The sequence below is a fragment of the Antechinus flavipes genome, chromosome 6, assembly GCF_016432865.1.
Source record: "Antechinus flavipes isolate AdamAnt ecotype Samford, QLD, Australia chromosome 6, AdamAnt_v2, whole genome shotgun sequence".
Lineage (NCBI taxonomy): Eukaryota > Metazoa > Chordata > Mammalia > Dasyuromorphia > Dasyuridae > Antechinus > Antechinus flavipes.
Window position 1 is genome coordinate 244,849,160 of NC_067403.1, and position 26,800 is coordinate 244,875,959.

Genomic DNA, 26,800 nt, shown 5'->3' on the forward strand with positions numbered 1-26,800 from the left:
GGTTAAATGATACTGAATGTTCTCTGGTCACAGAATTGTAAACATTGATCTGAAAAAGATCTCAGAACCCTTTCATAATATAGTTGAGGAAGCCAAGGCACAATAAAATTAAATTGCTTGCTCTAGACAGCAAGTAATAAGCACTAAAAGGGAGGCTTTAATATGCATTTTATGAGTAGAGATTGAATGGGTTCCCAAGTAACCACAATGGAAGAACTAAGATGGTTAGAGAGATAGCATGTTTAGGGTTGAGAATAGAGATAAATTTAAAGGAGTTATAACATTTTTGCTTCTTTTCTATCATTATGCTTTTAAAAAAAAATCAATCTTCTGCACCTGTGGTACTTTCAAAAACCTAAAGTTACTACACCATGACTTGACTTATTTCCTCAATGGAATATATTTACCAGACTCTTATCTTAGCTCAAGATAAAATTCAACATGTAATTCAATATAATGTGTGTAGATTTCTCTGTGTATATGTATATATTTGTATGTAAATATATGTGTATATACATATTTGTTCACAGATGTACACATATTTACACGCATATATGTGTGTATCTGTGTGTACACAAGTATATACATATATAAGTATATGCATACATCTGCATAGATACAAATATATATATATATTTTTTGTGAACAACTTAATGTTTAATTCTCAGTTTAATATAGATTGCATTGGGAATGAATAGACCATAAGTTCAAACTAAAATTTGAAATGAGGAAAAACTTACTTTTAAATTATGCATCTGTTACCATAGATGATAGAAACTCTAAAGATGCTATTTTACACATTATTCAATAAAAGAAATATTTAGGAGTACTAAGTATACCTGAACTCATAACACAATAGTGATCCACATTTTAAATACACATTTGTTATTCTCGTATTATGCTCCAGGTACATGGAGATATCTAAGATAAGACCCTTGTCCAAAAAACTTTATTTTTTTTAAATGTTCATGTTTTATGATGTTATTCTATTTTTCCAAAAACATGCACAAATTGCTTTCATCATTCACCTTCTCAATCTGTATTCCAAATTTTTCTCGCAATCTTCCTTTCTTCCTTTCCTTTTTTTTCCCTTAATTAAAGCTTTTTATTTACAGAGCATATGCATGGATAATTTTTCCAACATTGATCCTTGCATAACCTTTTGTTGCAAATTTTCCCTTTCTTCCCTCTACTCCCTCCCCTATCTGGCAGGTAGTCCAATACATGTTAAATATGTTGAAATAAATGCTAGATCCCATATGTGTATGCATAATTATACAGTTATCTGGTTGCACAAGAAAAGTAAGACCAAGAAGGAAGAAAAAGAAAAACCGAGAAAAAAAATGCAAGCAAATAACAACAGAGAGAGTAAGGATGCTATGTTATGTTCCAACCCTCTGTTCCCATGGTTCTCTCTCAGGGTGTAGATGATTCTCTTTATCACTGCACAAGTGGAACTGATTTGAATCATCTCAATGTTGAAGAGACCCATGTTCGTCAGAATTGATCATCATATAATCTTGTTGTTGCCGTGTATAATGATCTGGTTCTGCACATTAAACTTTGCATCAGTTCCTATAAGTCTCTCCAGATCTCTCTGAAATCATCCTGTTGGTCATTTCTTTCAGAACAATAGTATTCCATAGCATTCATATACTACAATTTATTTAGCCATTCTCCAATTGAAAGACATCACTCAGTTTCCATTTTCTATCCACTACAAAAAGGGCTGCCACAAACATTTTTTCACATATGGGTCCCTTTCCCTCTTTTAAGATCTCTTTGGGATATAATCCTACTAGAAACACTGCTGGATCAAAGGTTATGCACAGTTTGATAAGTTTTTGAGCATAGTTCCAAACTTCTCTCCAGAATGGTTGTATCCACTCACAGTTCCACCAACAATGTATCAGTGTCCCAGTATCTAAATTCCATATTTTCACTTAATATTCTAGAAAGATAGTATAAAAACATTAATATACTCCTTCACATATAGTTCGTATTTAACCAAAATTCATTTGTTGACTTTGACCTTCTAAGAGAGAATATAGAATGTTTATATTTAGCCGTGATCTTTATAGAATAGAACATTAAATAATACAATCATAGGAAGAAATCATATAAATTGTAAGAGTGATATAAGAGGTCATTTAAACAATACCCTCTGTCCATCCCCCTTTCTATATTTCTAAGTTAGTAACTGAGGCCTAGAGAAAAAAAAGTTATTTGCTCATTCTGAATTCAATATTTCCACAGCCAGAAGAAAGTGACAAATGGAAAGAAGCAATGTTACATTTGTGGTGGAATTCATTCTTCTGGGATTTTCTGACCTTCCTAACCTCCAAAATCTTCTATTTGGAATTTTTTTAATCATCTATATAAATATAGTCATAGGAAATGGCCTGCTCATTGTAATAACTAAGATGAATCCTACTCTTCAAACTCCCATGTACTTTTTCCTTGGAAACTTTTCCTTCTTGGAAATCTGTTACACATCAGTCACTCTCCCTAGAATGCTAAAAGATATTTGGACTCAGAAGGGAAACATCTTATTCCTGTCCTGTGCTATACAATCTTGCTTCCTTTATATTCTAGGAGCTGCAGAGTGCTTACTTCTGGCTGTGATGGCTTATGACAGATATGTAGCCATCTGTAAGCCTCTTTACTATCCTCTTATCATGAATCACAAGGTATGTGTCCAACTGGTGATTGCCGCCTGGATCACTGGGGTACCAGCTCAGATAGGTGTCACATATTATATTTTCTCTCTGAACTTTTGTGGTCCTAACAAACTCAATCATATTTTCTGTGACTCCTCAACACTGCTGGAGGTTGCCTGTGGGGACACATATCAGAAAGAGGTCTCTTTACTTGTTAATACTTTCATTTTTGTCATGATTCCCTTTCTGTTGATACTCATATCCTATTTCACAATCATAACTACTATCCTGAAACTACCATCGACGTCAGGGAAATCCAAAGCCTTTTCTACTTGTTCTTCTCACCTTATGGTTGTATGTTTATTCTATGGGTCTGCTACTATTACTTATGTTCGATCCAAAGCCAGTCATTCAGCTAAATCAAACAAAGTCTTCGCTCTTTTCTATACTATTGTGACTCCATTGTTAAACCCTATTATATATAGTTTGAGGAATAAGGATGTAATTGTTGCAATGAGAAAACTCCTTCTAAAATGATGTGATTCACTAATTGGATGGTCACATCAAAAAATAAAATAGTTTTTTTTTTTCTTTTCATTTGTTACACTGGCACTATTAAATATTTTTTTTTCATAGTCATCCATGATATATTTAAGACAAAGTAGAAGAGATTATATTTAAAGATATTCAATGCCTTCTTTGATGTCTAGTTTATTTCATTAGTCCTTGACTGAGTTATCTCACAAGGTGACCACTTTCTATGGAAACATCAAGTGCAATTTGAGTATATTTTGTCCTATTATCCTAAAGAATTCAAACTTACTTCTTTTACTCAAAATTTACTTGTTTAGCTATTGGCCATTTTAATTCTGTATGTATGTTTGCATGAGCAACATTACTTGAATTGTTCAATTGAATTACAGCTAAAGCAACTTTTTAAGGATCTACTATTATGTGAAGAATTGTGCCAAGTGCTGGGGACAGTCACTGTCATCAAGGACATTAAAATCTAATGAAGGAAGAAAACATGAAAAGAAGCTGAAGTTTGTCTGGGAAAGTGAGGTGGGCACCAAGATCTCCCTACCGATAGTAGCTTGATGTTCTATGTCATGAAACTAACAAGAGCTGCTTTTAGCTGTATGTGTGTGAGTGTGTGTGTGAGACAGAGACAGAGACACAGAGACAGAGACAGAGACGAGAGAGAGAGATATGAATAAAGACAGAGACACATAGAGATATCTTGCAGAGATACAGAGACAAGAGGAGATACAAACACAGAGACAGAGAGAGATAGAGATAGAGAGTCAAACACAAAGAGAGAGAGAAAGAGACAAAAACACAGAAACACAGGGACATTAATTAAAAAAATCACACACATAGAGACAAAGAGACAAAGATATAATGACAGAGAATCAAAGAAAGAGAGATAAAGAAAAAAAATAAAAAGAGAGAGAAAGAGAAAGAGAAATCATAATGTTCAAACCTCAAATTCCTAAGTTCATAATAGTAGGGAGGATGCCTAGGTGTAAAGCATGTTAGATCCTACTAGCAAATTTTATGGTAAAATATGGAGAATGGTTTACTCCATCCTCCAATGCCTAAATGGTAAGGCCAAGAGCATTTTCAAATATTGGTTGGGCAGATCATAAGGTCTAATGGCCATTTTCCTTTTTTTTTTTAAATAATTATAACTTTTTATTGACAGAACCCATGCCAGAGTAATTTTTTTATGACATTATCCCTTGCACTCACTTCTGTTCTGATTTTTCCCCTCCCTGCCTCCACCCCCTTCCCCAGATGGCAAGCAGTTCTATACATATCAAATATGTCACAGTATATCCTAGATACAACATATGTTTGGAACAAACAGTTCTCTTGTTGCTGTTGCTTGTTGTTGTTCAGGAAGAACAACAAATAAGCCGGGAAGAAAAACAAAAATGCAAATAGTTTACATTCATTTCCCAGTGTTCTTTCTTTGGGTGTAGCTGCTTCTGTCCGTCATTGATCAATTGAAACTGAGTTAGATCTTCTCTTTGTCAAAGAAATCCACTTCCATCAGAATATATCCTCATACAGTATTGTTGTTGACGTCTATAATGATTTCCTGGTTCTGCTCATTTCATTTAGCATCAGTTCATGTAAGTCTCTCTAAGCTTCTCTGTATTCATCCTGCTGGTCATTTCTTACAGAACAATAATATTCCATAATATTCATATACCATAATTTACACAATCATTCTCCAATTGATGGGTATCCATGCAATTTCCAGTTTCTAGCCACTACAAACAGGACTGCCACAAACATTTTGGCACATACAGATCCCTTTCCCTTCTTTAGTATCTCTTTGGGGTATAAGCCCAGTAGTAGCACTGCTGGATCAAAGGGTATGCACAGTTTGATAACTTTTGGGGCATAATTCCAGATTGCTCTCCAAAATGGTTGAATTTGTTCACAACTCTACCAACAATGCATCAGTATCCCAGTTTTCCCGCATCCCCTACAGCGTTCATCATTATTTTCTCCTGTCATGTTAGCCAATCTGACAGGGATATAGTGGTATCTCAGAGTTGTCTTAATTTACATTTCTCTGATCAATAGTGATTTGGAATACTCTTTCATATGAGTGGAAATAGTTTCAATTTCATCATCTGAAAATTGTCTGTTCATATCCTTTGACTAATGGCCATTTCCAAAGAAGATTCATTATTGAGTTTTTGCCTATCCAAATGTTGAATATTTCTGTTCCATATTCCAGGTGGAGGAGTAGGAAAATAATTTAATAAAATTTAAATGTTTTCAACTTATAAGAATTTGAATAATAATACTTTCCTTTTCAATAAAATATGTTAAGTTGTTTAGGAGAAAAGCTATCTCCCAAGGCTAAGCAAGTCAGGAAAAAAAAAATTCTACTTAACAAAGATGCTCACTCTGAACAACAAAATTTCACTCTGAAAATTATTGTTGAAATTTAAGTAAATTATTGACATGGTTAGAATCTCAGTGTCATAATCTGCACAATAAAAATACCTGGTGTACATTATGTCTGCAATATAAACATTAAGTTATAATGGTAGATTCAGATAAGATAATGCATGTTAACATTATTTTATATATTAAAAAGTTGATGAATTTCAGATGGAGGCTAAATTGTAAACTAATGCAGGAACTTCCCTGAGATGTTCCCCCAAGACTTTACTTTATCCCCCTAAATAATACCTCTAAACAAATTCTAGAGTGGAAGAACCTACAAAAGACAATGAAAGAAATTTGCAGCCTTAGACAATTTACAATGTTGGGAGGAGAGATCTATTGTCCCAAGGTAAGAGTGGAATGCAGTACAGAAGAGGCCACACCATGCAATCCTAGCCTAAACAAAGCAGGAGCTGGCCTTGGGAACCACTGAATTAGTAGTAGCAGCAGCTACTGCTCCTAGAGCTCTCAATCCAGGTATGTTAGATGGTTGAACAAATCATCAGAAGGAGATTACAGTGATGGCTTTGCTAGCAATGAGGTAGGAAGTTGTTGCTTTGTTCACGCTTGTATTTTTGTCACAACATGGATGCCTAGCTCAAGGCAAGGAAGTACACTAGCAAACTAGAATTACTAGCCAGAGCTAATCAGGGTCTTTCTGCACACTTTACCAGGATAAAAGGGTGCTTGTGTTCACTCACAGAACAGAACACAGGAAAGGACATAAATAAACATGTTTCCTTAGATTTTATCTCCTTAGAACAATTGGAAATGTAAAGGTTCTTTGAATATCTCTGAAAAATGTTTCACAAAACTCGGCAGCTCTGGACAGCGAACCTTCCACCCCAGAAGCAGAATCCTAGCCAAGTAATAAGTTGGGGAGATGAGCAAACAATAGGAAATAATTCTGATAACAGAACGTTCCTGTTATGATAAGGAAAATCAAAACACACACTCAGAAGATAAGAATCCAAGTTCCTATAACCAAAGCATCCATGAATTAAAAGAAACGAATTAGTCTCAGGCCATGGATGAGCTCAAAAATGATTTTGAAAGTCAAGTAATAGAATAAAGGAAAAATGAAGAAGGAAAATTATTAACTTATTATTATTAATTAAATAATAATTTAATAAGTTATTAACACAAGAAAGGCAGGAAAAACAAGGCAAAAGCTTGGTAAAGGAGACACAGGAACAAATAAATACTGAAAAAAACACCTTAAAAACAAGTATATGCCAAATGATAAAAGTGGCACAAAAAGCCAATGAGGAGAAAAATACCTTAAAAACAGAATTGGCCAAAAGAGAACAAAAATTTGCTGAAGAAAAAATAAATTCCTTAAAAAGTAGAGTTGAAACAAAAAAAATAGAGTTAATCAAATAGTTAGGAGGGGTACACAATTTCACTGAAGAAAATAATTTCTTAAATAATTAGAGTTGAGCAAATAAAAGCTAATACATTTGTGAGAATAAAAAAAAAAAAACAATAAAACGAAACAAAGAATGAAAAAAAAAAGTGAATTACCTCATTGGAAAAATCCTCAACAAGGTTAAAATCTTTTTTTGTCCTTTTCGATTTGAATTAAGTATATATATATATATATATATATATTATATATATATATATAATACAAATTGCATTATGAATCATGTTGGAAGAGGAAAATCAGAACAAAAGGGAAATAACATGGGAGAAATAAAAACAAACAGAAAAAAAGAAGTGAGCATAGCATGTGCTGATTTACATTCAGTCAAAGAGGTTAAAAATCTAATAAAAGAATAAAACATAAAACTAAGTTAAATTGGGCTGGCAAAGTGGGGTATGCACCAAGCACTTCTGAGTTTTGGAAGCATGCCATTCCATGGAGTCAAAACTATGTAGAGCTGCTCTTAGGGAAAATAAAAGAGACAAAGAGAGACAGAGACAGAGACAAAGAGTGAGAGAGACACAGATAGAAAAAGACAGGTACAAAGTCATGCATAGACAGAGAGAGATTGTCAGAGACAGAGACAGTGACAGAGACAGAGAGACAGAGGGAGACAGAGAGACAATCTGACTCACTAGAGTACCTTAACACAACACCAAGATTAACTGGTCATCCTAGAGCTATTCCAAACTTTCTTCAGCAAATTGGCAAAGCAATGAATAATCAATTTTCTAATAAAAAATAGCTAGTCAATAGTCTCTATAGGAATATCATAGCCACATTCACAAACCGCTTCACTAAGAGAAAAATATAGCAAGCAAAAAAATACAAACAATTTAAATATGGTGTAGCCACCACAATTGGAATTACACAAGACCTACCAATTTCTACATTAAGAGATCTCAGATCTTGGAATAGTATAAATGAAATACCAAATGAACCGGGCTTGTTGGCTAAAATATCATACCAAAAGAAGTGAAGAATAATCTTGAGAAGGAATAAAAATGGTCATTCAATGCATTGTCAGACAATTCTTTTCTCCTTCATAGATATAAAAAAGTAGATTATTCTCTGCTTTTCTAATTTTCTCAGGATGTTACTCTTTGTGGCTAACTAATGTACTACTATTTTTTTCTTCCTTGTTTATGATACTTTTTAGCAAGACATAATTTCCTTATTTTTCTCTTGTGTATTTTTTTTTTGCTTTACCTGAGAAACAAATTGTTACTCATATATCATTACAGATATAGATATATGTCTATATATCTGTCATATGAACTCTATGAATTTCATGGTGATTCTTCTGTATTCTTATTGTTAGGTGACATTATTGTGATTATGCTGAAACATAATAGATTCTGTTCCAGTCCCCTGACTGTGCTTTACTTTGCTCAAAATAGTTTTCTTTGATAAGTTCTTGAAAGGTCTTACCAGGTCCCTCTTTTGATAATGGATTCTAGGAAGTCCAGCGATTTTGAGATTATTTCTCATAGATCCATTTTCCAGGCCAGATGTTTTTTTTTCTATTGTTGAATGTTACATTTTCTTCCATTTCTTCATTTTTTTAAATTTGTTTGATTGATTCTTAAATCATAAAACCATCGATATTCACCTGCCCCATTAAACCTTTTTTTTTAAATTAAAGCTTTTTTTTTTTAATTTTTCAAAACATATATGTGGATAATTCTTTGATATTAATCCTAGCAAAACTTGTGTTACATTTTCCCCCTTATCTTACACTCATCTAGAAGGCAAATAGTCCAATATTTGTTAAACATTGTAGAAGTGTATGTTAAATCCTATATATATGCATACATACATACATGCATACATACATATTTATACAATTATCTTACTGCACAAAAAAAAAAATCAAACCAGAAAAATGAGAAAGAAAATAAGATGCAAGCAAACAACAACAAAAAGTGAAAATGCTATGTTGTGATCCACATTCAGTTCCCACAGTCCTCTCCCTCTGCGTAGATGGCTCTCTTCATCACACAACCACTGGAACTAGTCTGAATCATCTCATTGTTGAAGAAAGTCACATCCATCAAAATTTATCTTTGTATTCTCTTGTTGTTGCTGTGTACAATGATTTCTAGCTGTACATGTCTTTAACTATATTATAAAACAATGGTAATCTGAAGTATTTGGTACTGGCTAAGAAACAGAGTAGTTGATCATAGAATAGGTTAGATTCACCAGGCAAAGTAGTCAATGACTATAGTAATCTAGTATTTAATAAACCCAAACAGCTTTTAGGATAAACAGCAAAACTACACTAATGAAGGATCTCAACCTTGCTCTCTCAGGACTAGATAATCTAACCAAAAAATAAGTAAGAAAGAAATTAAAGAGATAAATAGAATGTTAGAAAAGTTAGATATAATAGCTCTTTGGAGAAAATTGAAAGGAGACAGAAAAAAAAAAGTTTATTTATTTTTTTTCTTGGCTGTTCATGGAACCATACAAAAATTGACCATGTCTTAGGGCATAAAAACTTCAAAATCAAATACAGAAAGGCAGAACTAGTGAATGCATTTTTTTAAGATCATGATGCAATAAAAATCAAATGCAACATAAGGCCAAAATAATGGAAATTAATTGGAACAAAAATTAATTGGGAATTAAATTATGTAATCCTAAAGTATGAATGGGAGAAACAACAAATCATAGACACAACTGATAACTTCATCCAAGAGAATAACAATACTAAAACTACTTAGCAAAATTTTTGGAATGCAGGCAAAGCAATTATTAGGGGAAATTGTATATCTTTAATTGCTTACTTGCATAAAATAGAAAAAGGGAATATCAATGAATTGGGCTCACAACTAAAAAAGCTAGGAAAAAAATAAATTCAAACCCTCAATTAAATACCAAATTTGAAATTCTGAAAATAAAAGGGGAGATTAATAAAATTGAAAATAAGAAAACTATTGAATTAACAAATAATATTGATTGGTTTTATGGGAAAAAAAACAAAATAAATCTTTCATTAATTTGATTAGAAAAAAAGAAAGAAGAAAATAAAATTGTTAGTCTTAAAAATGAAAAGGGAGAACTTTCTACCAAGAAGAGGAAATTAGAGCAATAATTAAGAGTTATTTTGCCCAACTATATGTCAATAAATTTAATCATCTAACTGAAATGGAGGGATGCAAAAATGTAGATTTCCAAGCTTAACAAAAGGGGAAACAAATTATTTCAATAGTCCTATTTTAGAAAAAGAAATAGAAAAATCTGTTAACCAACTCCTTTAGAAAAAATATTCAAGGCCATATGGATTTACATGTGAATTCTATCAAACATTACAAGAACAATTAATTCCAATATTATATAAACTATTTGAAAAAAAATAGGGTAAATGGATTATCAAATTCCTTTCATGACACAAATATGGTGACAATACCTAAATCGGGTAGAGTGAAAACAAAGAAAGAAATATTGATATAGTGTTCATTTCCCTTTGTATTATGTCACATAGGTTTTTCCAGTTTTTTTCTGAATACAACCTCCTCATCATTTTTTATATCAGGATAGAATTTTATAACAACTTGTTCAACCATTCCTCAATTTATAGGCATTTCATCAATTTCCAATTCAGTGTCACTACTGAAAGAGGTGAAATAAATATTTTTATTCCTATTTTTAAAATGTGCTCAAGAAGGACATGGCAAACTGGTCCAGGATTTCTGCCAAGAAAATCCCCAAAATGGAATCACCACATGTCAGGTGACAGGGAAACATCATCAACACCAATATCAATTTTAACATGTCCTTGTGTAGGTGTTGGAGATATGGTTGGAAGGTTGAATGATTTCTCTATTGTTAGTCCTTCAAAAAGTTGTGAAATTATTCTGTATCTTAGCTTTTGCTTATGGTAGTTTCTGAGAGACCATTTACTATAAGCTTATTTCAGGCTTAATTCTAATTTGCTTTCAACATTCATGAAATGAAATTTTCTATTGATAACTTATATAGTATTTATTATTTAACATTTTGTTCCTAAGAGTTGCACTTATTCTGTGATCATGTCACCTCAATGAGTAAGATTTCTTTGTCACTCCCAAAGTCTATTCTTGCATCTTATGTTGATAGGACTAAGGGGAAGGACAGTCTTACTTCTCTTTACTAAATATATGGTCATCTTCAAGGATCTTATTGTACTGCCCTTGATTTCTTTGTTTCTATACTAGCTATATGATGAAAAAAAGAAGAAAAATTTTTTATGCATACATATACATATACATCAGATTGATCAACTATAATAGAAATAATAAAAGCATTAACCTCAAGAAGCATAGCTTTACTGTTCATTAAATATTATTTAAGGGTATGCAGGAGGAAACTCTAATATATAATTCATATTATAGATATTGGTCACTAAATGTATAACTTGAATGACAAAATTTGGTAGTTAAAATTATTCATCAAATCTAGATAAAGACATGAGAATTTTCTGTATCTTGAGAAAAATTCAAAATTCCCTATCTCTTAAGTAAATATCTGGTACTTTAATTAGAACATGATCAACGTCCTTATTGTTGTTAATAGTCTTCTAAAAAAACTATTGATTGATAAAAAAAATCAAAAACAGTGATTTCAAAGATAATACAATAGCAAATATTGCTAATGCTAATATCTAAGCAATAAAAGATTTTCATAATAAAATTAAAACAATGTATAAGATCATATTTGTTATTCTGCCTTATACTAGAATTTTCCCAAACATTTTTAGTGAGTCTAATGATCATGATAAGATTAAAAATACTTAATTACCTTGATGTTGACTTATATGTACATGCAATTTTGAAATTTGATAATTTTTACAAATTTCAAATTTTTATAAATAATTTCTCAAATTTTATTTATACAAATCTTAAATAGATGAGGACATTAAGATTGATCTTATTTTAAAGGTGGCCAAGCAATGGAAGAAAAGAAGGCAGAAATTGAGGCTGAAAGAAAGAAGAAAGAAAAGTAGAATGAAAGTAAGAATAGAAGGAGGGAAGAAAAGAAAAAAATATAAGAAAAGAAGGAAGGGAGAGTGGGAGGAAGGGTGGAAATAAGGAAGGAAATAAGGAAGAAAGATAGAAAAAGACATAGAAAGGGATGAAGGGGGAAAGAAGCAGGAAAAGAGCAAGAAGGAGAGAGGGAGGGAGGTAAAAAGGATGGAGGAAAGGAGGGATGAATGAAGAGTGGAAGGAAAGGAGGGAAAGGGAGAGTGAGAGAATGAATCATATTGTGTAATGTACATAGCCATCAAACATGAAGTATAACAGTTGTCAAACCCAGAATTTGATTTCAGATTAAATTTTACAAGAGACCAATAATGGTCTCTATTTTATAGAATTTATAAATTCTTAAAAGTTATTTTTTTGCTTATTATCAGTCAATTTTTCCCCTACCATATTTTATATAGATGAAACCAATGAATGGTCTATGAGTATCTGAAAGGTATATCTTAATGGAAAATATCTAAAGATGGTTAACACTGTATTACCTCTTGTATTCGTGCCAAATTAGAAAACATAAAATGATAAGTTTAGGTGAAAAAACACAAGTATTGTACAAGTGAATGCTGGTGTGGGAGGAGGGTAATTGAAGTCACAATATTTTCATAGGAAAAAAGTTCAGTAGAAAAAAAATGCAATCCAGATATCCCATCACTGAAAATATGAAATCTCAGTGGGTGAAATAAATAATTAAACTATGTTTAAAATATACAAAGCATTTCATAATTTGTCTTTTTCTTGTACAACATGATGGATGTGGAGGTGTATATAAATCAATTGCACATGATTAGTATATATTGGATTGCTTGCTGTCTGGGGGAGAGGGTGGAGGAAGGGAGGGTTAGAGTTAGGGTTATCCTGGGGATGACTTGGTATAATCTCTTTGCTATTATTTTATTTGAAATTTTGGCCTCAATATTCATTAGAGAAATTAGCCTATTATTTTCTTTCTCTATTTTCACCCTACCTTTTACATGTTACTTCATCTTGGAGTTTTTTTTTTTTTTTTTCCCCCTTAGGGAGATAATTAATAGCTTGTTCTATTTCTTTTTCTAAAACTACCTACATAGTTTAATTCTATAAAATAGAGACCACTATTGGTCTCTTGTAAAATTTAATTTTTAGGTATTGGCACCATGCCTGTGTCATAAAAATAATTTGGAAGGATTCCTTCTTTCCCTATTTTTTATAAATTGTTTGTATAATATTGGAATTAATTTTTCCTTTAAACATTTGGTAGAATTCACATGTTAATTTCTTTCTATAACATGGAACTATTTAAATAATTTATTTCCTCTTCTGTTTAGCTGAACAATCTACATTTTTATAGATATCCATTTCAACTATATTACCAAATTTATTGACATATAGTTGGGCAAAATAACTCCTATTCGTAGCTCCTCTTTCTTCTTTATTGGTGGAAAGTTCTTCCTTTTCATTTTTGAGACTAACAATTTGATTTTCTTCTTTCCTTTTTCTAATCAAATTAACTAAATGTTTATCTATTTTTTTTTTCAAATTTGGTATTTAATTGAGGGTTTTAAATTTGTTCTTTTGTTAGCTTTTTTAGTTGAAAGTCCAATTCACTGATCTTCTCTTTTTATATTTTATGTAAGTAAACTGTTGTGGTCTTCTTCTTCTTAAAACGCAGCCAGGTGATAAAAGTTCAGATCTTTTATTATCTCCAATATAGCCCGGTTAGCTTAGAGGCCTATCTCTCTGCTTGGTTCCAAGAGCTCTCTCCAAATGTCTTTAAATCCAAAGGTCTGGTCCTTCAGCCTCTGCCTCTGCTTTCTTCAGCCTCCAGCCAGCTCCAGTCTTCATGTCATTCCGGTGAAATCTCGACTTGTAGCGTCTTCCTCTCTGAAGAACTCTCCGACTGGCCCATTGGCCTATTTATGCTCCTTCCAGAGAGAGGGATTATGGGTAGTTCTACTTAGTACCTTGTTTCAGGTTCTGCCCAAAACATCTTCTTGTAAGATTAGATCAACTCTAATTACTTAGCAGTTAGTAAGGATTCCAACATCTCCCCTTTTCTTTTGTTTTAAAACATAGGGGGTTTCTGAGGGGGTACACATAAATCCATCAATATGGGAGGCATTATACATAATTTACATGAGCACATAGCAATATAACACAGGCTAGTAGTAATGTAACAAATAACAAGAATCAATCTGAAAATTTACACATGTCCATAAGTCCTAGAAACAGTCCAATAGGATTCCATTGTCCATTAGTTCATGCGCCAGGAATCTAATAATTCCTGTAAGCTCTGAAGTACTGCAAAAAGTCTCATCAACAATTTTTCATCTCAGGGAATCCAGTGATTCTTGGTGGTTTTTCAGGAACTGAAAGCTGAAGATTTTAAAGTTCTTTTGACAGTCTCATCGTTAGCCATCTGATTCCTTTTCCACCTGTGGAAATATAAGCAGATCCTCTTCCCCAAGCAGTTAACCTATCTAATTCTCTTCTATTTACCACTTTTGGGATTTCTCCTCATCATCTGGTAATTACATTGGAGCTGTTTGCATTGGATATTGTCTTGTTGTCTTAAAAGACCTGTATTCTTCCCAACTGTAATCCTGATTGCTTTTCTGTTGGTTGATGACATCAGAGTTCTGAATTTCTAAAGTCTCTCTGGGTGTAACCTCAGCTGCTATCATGCCCCACCTGTCCTTTGATTGATACTTTAGAGCTGGGCCCTGCCTCTCATTCCTCTGGGTCAATATACATTTAGAGGCCCAGTGAAAGCCTCGGTTACATTTTGGACATGGGGTTTTGGGTTTTCTCTCACCCTGTCTTCTCACTCTATCTCCATATCTACAATGAGCTCTCAAATGTCCAATTTTTCTGCACTGAAAACATCGACGAGTTTCTCTAGAATTCCTCTGCCAAGAAGGACCTTGTCTTTCCATGTTCATCATAGTCTGGGCATAATAAGCATTTGTGCCCACTGTGGCACAGCGTCTAATGATTTCTTCTAAAGGAGCATTTTTGTCTAGCCCCCATATAATTCTCTTGCAAATCTCATTGGCATTTTCCTTAGCCAAATGTCTAGTCATTATTTCTGTTGCTGTATTGTCTCTAATGGTTCTTATTACAGCTGTTTGTAAACGTCCCATAAAATCTGCAAAAGGTTCATTGGGACCTTGCTCTATTTTTGTGAAAGCATTATTTCCATCTTTCTGTCCAGGGAGAGAATTCCAAGCTTTTATTGCAGCCTTAGAAATTTGTTCATATACTGTTATGGGATAACAAATCTGTTCTGAACTCTCTGCATACTGACCTTGACCAGCTAGTTGGTCAAAAGTGATTTGTCCTGTTTGCCTATTGCGTTGGGCTTGAATCCTACATAATTCATGAAACTCTGAAAGCCATAATAAATTTTGTCCCGGTTCAAGACATGTTTTAGCGATGGATTTCCAGTCATTCGGGGTTAAGATTTCATAAGACAAATTATCCAGTAACATCTTCACATAAGATGATGTAGCCCCATAAAGAGTGCAAGCCTTTTTCAAATCTTTAATTTTTCCCAAATTAAAAGGAGTGTATTTTCTCTCTTTTTGACCTGAGGAGTTGAGCTCTTCAATCACAGGATATGCATTTATAAAATCAGATATATCTTCTCCTTCATTTTTTGCTTTAATTAATGCTTTTTCTAATCTTGTCAAATTCTGCTTTACAGGAGAAGCTGACTGTGTTTCTGTCTCTCTCCCTCCCCCTTGTTCCACCCATGAAGGGTTAATTGCGGGGGGAGGGTCATGAGATGTGGAATCACCTAATTCCTCCAGCTGTGAAGTATCATACTCAGAATTGTAATTAACTCCATTCTCATCTGATTTGTCCTCCTTTTCACCTAGTAAAGTTGGCACTTCCTCCTGTACTTTCCTTTTCATCATTCTATCACTTAAATAACTTCCTATAGCCAATTGTATTACATTATATGTATTAATTATTGAGTTAGGTCCATTTTTATCATAGAATTGACAAAGATCCTCTCCAACCAATTTCCATTCATTTAGATCTAATTCCTTATCAAGAGAGAAACAAGGACATATGTCCTTTACAGTTTGTAAAAGTTCAGTGATTTGCTGTAAACTTATAATTAAACCTTGGCTTTCCATAACTTTGACAATGCTTTCTAAACATTTTCCTTGAACAGAAACAGGCTGTTTTCTAAATATCTGTCCCATCTTAGCTGAAATTCTACTTTAACTGTTCTAACAAAATTTCTTTGTTGTACTCACCCTAATTTCTGGGTTGAAGAGTCTTTTCCACTAGATCAGAATCAGAGGCTTTTCCACTTGAATCAGGATCGTAGCTTTTCCTCTGAAATCCACTGAGGGGTCTGTCAGTCCCACGTTCAGGGCGCCAAAATGTTGTGGTCTTCTTCTTCTCAAAACGCAGCCAGGTGATAAAAGTTCAGATCTTTTATTATCTCCAATATAGCCCGGTTAGCTTAGAGGCCTATCTCTCTGCTTGGTTCCAAGAGCTCTCTCCAAATGTCTTTAAATCCAAAGGTCTGGTCCTTCAGCCTCTGCCTCTGCTTTCTTCAGCCTCCAGCCAGCTCCAGTCTTCATGTCATTCCGGTGAAATCTCGACTTGTAGCGTCTTCCTCTCTGAAGAACTCTCCGACTGGCCCATTGGCCTATTTATGCTCCTTCCAGAGAGAGGGATTATGGGTAGTTCTACTTAGTACCTTGTTTCAGGTTCTGCCCAAAACATCTTCTTGTAAGATTAGATCAACTCTAATTACTTAGCAGTTAGTAAGGATTCCAACAGTAAACAATTAGAGATATAAAATTTCCCCTAATAATTGATTTGGTTTCATTCCACAAATTTTGGTATGTTGTTTTATTATTGGTATTCTTTTGGATGAAGTTATCAATTGTGTCTATGATTTGTTGTTTCACTCATTCATTCTTTTGGATTAGATTATATTGTTTCTAATTAATTTTTGGTCTATTTTCCCTTGCCCTTTTATTGCATGTGATTTTTTAAAATAACTTTTTATTAACAGAACCCATGCCAGGGTAATTTTTTTTTTTACAACGTTATCCCTTGCACTCGCTTCTGTTCCGATTTTTCCCTTCCCTCCCTCCACCCCCTCCCCTAGATGGCAAGCAATCCTATATATGTTAAATATGTTGCAGTATATCCTAGATACAATATATGTCTGCAGAACCGAACAGTTCTCTTGTTGCACAGGGAGAATTGCATGTGATTTTTGTTTTATAATGATCTGAAAAAAATGTACTTACAATTTCTGCCTTTCTGCATTTGATTTTGAGATCTTTATGTTCTAATGATAATTTTTTTGTATATGTTCCATGAACAGCTAATAAAAGAATACTCCTTTCTGTCTCCATTTATTTTCTCCAAAGATCTATGATATCTCATTTTTTTTCTAAAATTCTAATTACTTCAACTTATTTCTTATTGATTTTGAGGTTTGATTTATGTAATTCTGAGAGAGCAAGGTTGAGATCACCCACTAGTATAGGTTTGCTGTCTAATTCTTCTTGAAGCTCTCTTAACTTCCCCTTTAGCAATTTGGATGCTATACCAATTGGTGCATATATGATTAGTATTGATATTTCAGCCCTTAACAAGGTGTAGTTTCCTTCCTTATCTCTTTTAATTAGATCTACTTTTGCTTTTGATTGATCTGAGATCAGAATCTCTACCTCTGCTTTTGTTTACTTCACCTGAAGCATCATACATTCTGGTCCAGCCTTTTATCTTTATGATGTATGTATAACTCTGCTTTAAATGTGTTTCTTGTAAACGACCTACTGTGAGATTCTGTCTTTTAATCCAGTCTGCTATCTACTTTCATTTTATGGGAGAGTTCATCAAATTAACATGCACAGTTAAAATAACTAATTCTATATTTTCTGCCATCTTATTTACCTCAAGTTATGATTTTCTCTTTCCTTTCCCCCTTTCCTCCCTGATTTTTTGTCTTCTATCATCTCCCTCAAGTTGTCCTCCCCTTTTACAGCCTGTCCCTCTTTCTTACATCTTTCCTTTACTACTTCTATTTTACCTTTCATTACCCTTCCCCATTTTTTCCCCTTTCCCCTCAATTATATGCATAAAAGAGAATTCAGCTGCAGAACAGGTTTAAAAGTCTATAATCCTAAGAGTTTATCTGGAATACAAAGGACTGGGAGTTTTGGGGGAAATCAAATGTCAGAGTTGGATGGTATATTAATTATACAATAGAATGCCTGGAAAGGACAGGGACTTAGAACTGAATTTTAGAGGAGGTGATGTGATTAGAGCATCTGCAGAGCCCCTCAATCATACCAGAGTCATTTTAGTTTTTTTTTTCCCTGTTTTCATTCAAGTCTTCTAATTAGGGTGAACAAATAAGAGAAACATCTACTCTAATACATTGCATTCAGACAGGATCAAATTAAGTGAGGCAAATATATTACTAAAGTTATTCAGTTAAAAAAAAGTAATAGAAGAGGAATTCAAACCCACAGGTTATGATTCATAATCCAGAATTCCTTGTGATTATACTCTGTGCCTCAATGCAGTATGAGATTACTCATATACACTATTAAGATCTGAACAGTGAGTGCTAGGTAGTTAAACACCAAATATTTTCTTTCATTGATAGATGTGAAGAAAAAGATTGTTTGTTCCAAGACAAAAGGGACTGGTTGATTTTCAAATAATTGAAGGGAAGCATTGGTTGGTCTCAATTTTATAATAATAATAAATATGGTTAAAACATATTACCTTTTCTTCCTTTTTTTCACAAAAAAACTAAGATTCATAGAATTCAAAACATCATTCAAAAAGTTAAAAAATAAGTAAGAGAAGAATGCTAACTTTTCAATTATTAAAAACTGAGACTGCTAAGGTTTACTTATATCTCCATGATTCCAAATCCCAGATTTTCCACTATGTAACACTGTCTTATTAAGAAAATGCTTAGAGAAAGAGACTTTAAGAAAGAGGAGCACTGACATTAAAATGTGGTAAGAATTATGGGAAAACTCTCCCTAGATAATACAGAAGGGCAAGAATGACTTGTATTTAAAAGTATGGTGACTTAATTTAAGTAATCATTTTTTTTAGAAGGAATCAAGTTCCTCTTTTAAAGTTAGAGAGAATACAGTAGTATAGGGCAATGCTCAAGGGAACAAAAAAATAGATTAATTGAAAAGTCCTGATATCCCTGAATTCAAACCATGCTCTTATAAGTTCATCAATTTATTCAGATAGTTTGAGCACAGTCTCCTAATATGTCAAGTGATACCAATATTAGAGAGATGCTGTGAGGATAAGTGGATAATATGTAAAGAGTTTCCCCAAAATTAAAGCAACTTATTTTTGCTAGTTACTATTTTTTCTTTTTATTTTCAACATGTGAATTAAAGGAAGCAATAGAATATGGTTTAATCTCATCTAATAAAGGTAAGTGTGAACCATTTTGCTTGCTCAACTCTAAATTCTTTGATCATGAAGAAATTTGCAGATCTACTCATCTAGAAGCTTCCTAAAAGCTTTGAAATACTCAATAATATTGAGAGCTTACATATTCAGGGAAGAAATGCAGAAAGAATGAATTATCTCTTCTCCCTCACACACACTGAGCTCTGACCTATTCACTTAGGCAAAAATTAAAACAAAAACAAATCAAAATCTGTATTCCTTGGCTAGCTAAATAGTCTCAGAGTAATTCCTTGTTCTGTAATATTTTCTTCTTTATTATTACCTCCACTCTTTTTTCTTTCTTACACCACAGTTATTACCTTGTATACTACTACTGCCATATCCTTTGTAACAATGAAAACAGAAAAGAATGGGCCAAATATATACTATTTAACATTAAAATATATTTAACTACTTTTAATTTATTTTAATGTATGATTTTAATTTTAAAATAATATTTTCTTGGAAATTATATGTAAAAATACTATATGATAAAAATAATTCAAATATAAGCAATCTAATATAGGTTATATATGTTGAATTGATGATTTTTTCTGATTCCATAATCTAAGTTCTCCTGACCTACAATGCTAAGAGGGAGGAAATATGTTATATATGTTCAATTGATGATTTTTTCTGATTCCATAATCTAAGTTCTCCTGACCTACAATGCTAAGAGGGAGGAAATATCAATCAGCTTCTTTTGATATGTAAATTGTTATTGAAATTAATGTGGACTCACTTATGCCTTAGTTTCCCTTTTTTTTTTTTATATCTATATAGTGATTGTGGCTTCTATTATACTGGTTATATTTCTTTTCCTTGATATCCTTTAAAACTTGTTTATCACTCCTTTAATTCTTTACATTGATTTTCCTTCTTATACAACATTTCATCATATCCATTTGACAAAACATGTTCATCTATTGCTGGATAAAAATCTACACTTTTTTTTCTCTTTCACAAAACAAAAATAGTATTTTCTTCCTACAGGATCAAGCTGTTACTAATTTTCTTAATGCTCCATTATTGAGATTGCTGAGTTAAAGATGGTGATAGGTAATTGACTATATGTTTGCATAACTCCAAAGTGTTTCTCACACTATGTACATGACGACATTATAATTGTGTGTATATTTTTCCTAAGAAATTCAAACTTGATTATTTAAATTTTTACCTTATTATCATGATTTGTGAAAAAGGAAATAAATATTTCAATTTTTATTTATCTTATTAGTAATGTTGTTATAATAATTAATGGCAATTTCTTATTTTATATATACAATCTGGTAACATTTTTTCAGTTCTTATATACACAAGAATATGGGATCTTAGTTTTGCCTATTGATGATAATTTCAAATGTCATTTAAATACCAAAGATTTTCAGGAGTATATAAAAATTAGTGGTCCTTAATTATTATTACATTAAATTTTTTCCATGAGAAATGTTTCATTTCATACAACTAAAATGATAATTTTTGTTTCTGTTCTCTTTTATGCCTTACTTTGTTACTGGAGTTGCTTCTTATTGGGCCATGACTGTTAGTATAGAACACAAGAGGACCTGGGATGATATTCTTCTTCTGATATTTGATATTGCTAAGAACTTTCTCAAGTGATTTAAACTCTCTGATACTGGATTACCTTCCTTGTAAAACGGAGGTCTTAATTTTCCATACCTCAATGTGTTTTGTTTATTGAAAAAGAAATAATATATAACATACTTGACAAATCATCAAACACCAAACATATTAGCTAATTTGACAGTTATGTTTTTGTTTTGTTTTGGTTTTTTTCTGAGGCAATTGGGGTTAAGTGACTTTCCCAGGGTCATAAAGTTAGGAAGTGTTCAGTGTCTGAGACCAGATTTGAAGTGAGGTCCTCCTGACTTCAGGGCTGATGCTCTATACACTGCTCCACCTACATGCCCCTAATTTGTGAGTTTTATAATTATGCATCTGCAATGAATTTCCTTATTTTATTCAGCATTAAAATTAGTATGATCTTGAATGTCAACAATAAACCCACATAATCAATTGTAATTATTCAAAACCTGGAAATTTTGGCAACCTAAAAGCTTATTGAAGGACCATAAAATATCTTATGGACAAGGAAAACAATATCCTATTGTTAGGAAGACAATCACTTACTTCAGAGATTCCCCCCCACTTTTTTTTTTTTTTTTTACAAAAGTACATAATACTAATTAGTATTTTGTCTGACAATCATTCATACATGTCTCCACTTTGCAGAGAAATAATGTGTGATGAATGAGGTATGTATTTTCTGCAATGGCAAATTTCTTGATTTGTTTTACAAAGCTCTAATTTGCTGTGAGATATGCTGTGATGTGAGTCTGTGCGTGTGTGTGTGTGTGTGTGTGTGTGTGTGTGTGTGTGTGTGTTGGGGAGGGGTTAGGTTAGAGAGTGGCCAACAACTAGATCTTGGGGAAAAAAGTTACATCGATGTAAAAAAAAAAGAAAAGAAATAATACAATGAACAAAAAAAGGGCACTCTTGCTATTCTTTTAGAGAAGAGATATGTTTTAGTGAAGAAAATCAGAAAGGAAGATATATGCTCAAGGAGGAATTCTTAGTGATTTGATGTTTATTTAAGGTAGGTCACTATTAGAGTGACCAAAGTCTTTAAGTTGAGCTTTGCCTTTATTTGTATGTTTATATCTTTTGTTTGTGTTTGCTTTTTCCATGAGGTCATATAGCTAGAATGGAGTAGTTTTTCCCTAAATATAGTTTAATGAGAATTTAGTCGAAATTGCAATTGTAACATATGTTCTTTAACATTGATGAATTAATCTGTATTTCTCTACACATGGGAAGAGAGGAAATCTGGCACCAGATAATCACCTATAGATATTGTGCAAACAAGTTCCTTAAGGAGCTTAAGATTACCAATCAGTGCTGTTCAGCCTAAGTAATGAAGGTGGACAACAAACATTATAATATATGCTTGTAACAATTTGGAAGTAAATGGATATTTGGGTAGATATGTGGTAAAATGACAGCCTCTTTCTGAGTTTAAATGTCTCTGTGACCGTACAGAAGTCATTTAACCCTTTTTGTCACCATTTCCTCACTTTTAAAACGTTAACAAAAAGCATTAAAAAAGGAAATGTCAAACCACTCCAGTATCTTTGCCTTGAAAATCCCCAAATGGATAACAAAATGTCAGGCATAACTCTAATGTTTGAACAGTACCAAAGAATATTTGACAAATTGTTGGATACAATTTTACATCCAAATCCTACTCCCTTTTATTAGCCAATAAATGATAAAACTATATGCTGAAAATATAGAATGAAATTATGCTTAGCACATGACCAAATAAACTAACTCAAATTGGTGCACTAACTCAGACAGAATTATTACCTACCATTTTCTTTATATAATGTTTCATAGAAAAAGTTATAGAAGTCTTAAAAGTTCTAAGTACTTAACTATTAAAATTAAGAATAAATTGATTTTTCCACACTAAATATTTTTCATTGAAATCTACGTGAAAGAAAAGATTTTAAAACACAGAAGTCAATCAAAAGAAGTCAGAATAATTTCTGAATGAAATGGCTTTTATGTCATCAAATTGTCCCAAAACTATTTTGTGTGAGCCTATGGACAGTAAGTTGACATGATAATACTTTAAAAAACATTTTTTTTGGCTTATACAAATATCCATAGAACATTGATGATTTAAGATTATCAATAGAATTGTGACTTCTCTAGGAAATAATTCCATGTGAAATGATAATGAATGAATAATGATGCTGACAGTGATGCCTTGAATTGAACTTGAACAATTTTCAAGTTTTTTTTGAATTCCCCATTCAAAATAATCTTTCTAACAAAAGGCAGGTGTAAGTAGAAATTTGCTTTCCTTTTCATAGATGAAAAAGCAAATGCACTTTACTTATTTAGTTTATCTTCTAGTCAGTACTCTTAAGTGAAATCCAATCATATCTGCCTTATAGAGTAAAATTAAATATTGTTTCATCTTTTCTAATGTTCAGAAACAGAAGTTGAAAATGAGTGATATTTAAAGATTAAGTGATATTGACATATTCCCTGATTACAGAATCATAAACATTGATCTGAAAAAGATCTCAGAACTACTGTAATCCTTTTATAGTATAGATGAGGAAGCCTAGGCACAATAAAATTATATCACTATTCAAGACAGCAAATAATAAGCACTAAAAGAGAGACTTCAATATGAATTTTATGGGTACAGATTGAAAGTGTTCTCAGATTATCACAATTGAAGAACTAAAAGGGCTAGAGAGATATCATATTTATAGTTCAGTATAGATATTTATTAAATTAAAAGAAAATATAATGTTTTTGTTTCTTTTTATCATTATGCTTTAAAAATATCAATCTTCTATATGTATGTGTGCCTTCAAAAACCTAGCGCTATTACTCCATAATTTGACATTTCATACATGGAATAGATTTACCAGATGCATGTCTTAGCTGAAGATAAAACTCAATTATTTTTCAATAATTTAATACATACAGCATAAGGAATGAATAGAATAAGATTTCAAATTAGAGTTTGAAAAGAGAAAAACTTAATTTAATGTTATTCATCCATTATTACAGATGACAAAATCTCTAAAGATGGTATTTTAAGCATTATTCAATAAACAAGGCATTTGGGAATAGGAAATATTCCTGAACTAATATCACAATGGTGATCCACATATTGAATACACATCTTTTGTTATTTGTTATGTGTTATTGTTCAATGTACATAGAGATATATGACAAGACACTTGTCAAAAAAAAAACTTAGAATTTTTTTTTTTATTTTAATGTTTTTGATGGTATTCTATTTTTCCAAATGCATGCACAGATTGTCTTCAATATTAATATTAGCAATCTATATTTCCAGATGTTTCTCCCTATCATCCCTCCTTCCCTTTTCTGAGACAGAAAGTTATCTAATATAGATTAAATTGTAAAACTCTTGTAAACATATTTCCATATTTGTCATGGCGAGCAAAAAAAAAAAATCAGATCAAAATGGCAAAAAAAAAAAAAAAAAAAAAAAGATTAGAGGGGAAAAAATAAATAAGGAAACAAATAATAAAAATAACCAAAAAGGTGAAAATCCATGCTTTGATTCACACTGAGTCTTCATTGTTCTCTCTCTGGATGTGGATGGCATTTTAGTCATTAATCTATTGGAACTGCTTTGAATCACTTGATTATTGAAAAGAGCCAAGTCCAACACAGATGATCATCATATATTTTTATTGTTATTGTATACAATATTCTCTTGGTTCTGCTCATTTCACTTAGCACCATGTAAATTATCTAAAGACTTAGCATTTCAGAACCAAAATGGAATACATGTATGAAAATACAGGAAAAGGTCAATATATGCTAGTTAGAAATTAATGGGTTTTTGTCATGATCAAGTAATTCCATGAGGGGACAAATGTCTGCTAGTTAACGTGATCAAGTAAAGATGAGATAGGTCTTGAGAAAATGGAAAAATCTGATGAGAAATGAGTAGGAAAAAAAAAAATTTCCAGAAAGAAAAAAATCATGAATAAAGCTTTAAAAACTAACAAAACAAGTCTCTTAAGGCCATTACTGTTGGAGAAATTAAAATTTTATTCAATTCCATAAAATTCATATCTTTAGTAAAAGCCATGGCTTCTGATATCAGGAGAACCTTTAAAAAATCAAAATATTAATGGTGATATAGAAGGTAGATATGAAAGTTAGGTAATTTCAACGAAGTGATTGGATATTTCTAAACATCTATATTTTCACTCTGATACTCAAGAAAGGTAGTTTTAGAACATTGGTATCTTGCCTGACATATGTACATAGTTTACCTAAATTCATTTGTTATATTCACTTTCTAAAAGAGAATATAGAATGTTAAGAGTTGGAAGTGACCTTTGTAGAATAGAATATTAAATGCCAAGTATATATAGGAAGATAATATAAATTACAAATGTTATCAGCGTTATAACAGGTTGTTTAAACAACAGCTTTTCTCCATGTCCCTTTCTATATTTCTAAGTTATAAACTGAGGCCTAGGAGAAGAAAGTTATTTGCTCATTTTGAATTCAATATTTCCACAGCCATTACAAATTGACCAAATGGAAAGAAGCAATGTTACATTCGTGGTGGAATTCATTCTCCTGGGATTTTCTGACCTTCCCAATCTCCGAAGTCTTCTATTTGGAATTTTCTTAATCATCTATATTAATATACTTATAGGAAATGGCCTGCTCATTGTTATAACCAAGACAAGTCCTGCTCTTCAAACCCCCATGTACTTTTTCCTTGGAAATTTTTCTTTCTTGGAAATCTGTTACACATCAGTCACTCTCCCGAGAATACTTAGAGATATTTGGACTCAGAAGGGAAACATCCCATTTGTGTCCTGTGCTTTGCAAATTTGTTCCCTTTATATTCTAGGAATTGCAGAGTGCTTATTCCTGGCTGTGATGGCTTATGACAGATATGTAGCCATCTGTAAGCCTCTTTACTATCCTCTCATCATGAATCACAGGACGTGTGTCCAAATGGTGATTGCCTCCTGGATCACAGGAGTACCAGCCCAAATAGGACTCACATATCATATTTTCTCTCTGAAATTTTATGGTCCTAACAAACTCAATCATATTTTCTGTGATGCCTCACCACTGCTGGAGGTTGCCTTTGGGGACACATATCAGAGAGAGATCACTGTCCATGTTAATACTTTCTTTTTTGTCATGATTCCCTTTCTGTTAATCCTAACATCCTATTTCAGAATCATAGCCACCATCCTGAAGCTACCATCGACTTCTGGGAAATCCAAAGCCTTTTCTACTTGTTCTTCTCACCTCATGGTTGTATGTTTATTCTATGGGTCTGCTAGTATTATGTATTTGCGACCCAAATCCAGTCATTCACCTAAATCAGACAAGATCTTTGCTCTTTTCTATACTATTGTGACTCCAGTGTTAAACCCTATAATATACAGCCTGAGGAATAAGGATGTAATTGTTGCACTGAGAAAATTGCTTCCCAAATGATGTGATTCATTAATCAAATGGTCAAATCTAAAAAAAATAAATAATTAAAATAGTTTTTCTTTCCTTTTGTCACATTGAAACTAAGAAATAGATTTCTCCTTTTCATAAATTTTCTATATGTTAAAAAAAGTATAATTGATTATATTTAAAGATACCCACTGCTTTCTATGATGTCTAGTTTATTTCTCTAGTACTTGACTAGATTAATGAAAGTG

General features: G+C 32.3%; 2 protein-coding genes across 2 annotated transcripts; both read left to right on the forward strand.

Moving 5' to 3' along the window:
- Positions 1 to 2,232: 2,232 nt before the first annotated feature.
- LOC127541092 (olfactory receptor 10AG1-like) lies at positions 2,233 to 3,197 on the forward strand. Its single transcript, XM_051966184.1, has one exon. It carries the CDS (start codon positions 2,274 to 2,276, stop codon positions 3,195 to 3,197), a length of 924 nt encoding a protein of 307 aa, XP_051822144.1. The 5' UTR covers positions 2,233 to 2,273.
- A 22,422-nt stretch (positions 3,198 to 25,619) lies between these two features.
- LOC127541810 (olfactory receptor 10AG1-like) lies at positions 25,620 to 26,585 on the forward strand. The gene has a single exon (XM_051967062.1). It carries the CDS (start codon positions 25,662 to 25,664, stop codon positions 26,583 to 26,585), a length of 924 nt encoding a protein of 307 aa, XP_051823022.1. The 5' UTR covers positions 25,620 to 25,661.
- Positions 26,586 to 26,800: the final 215 nt, after the last annotated feature.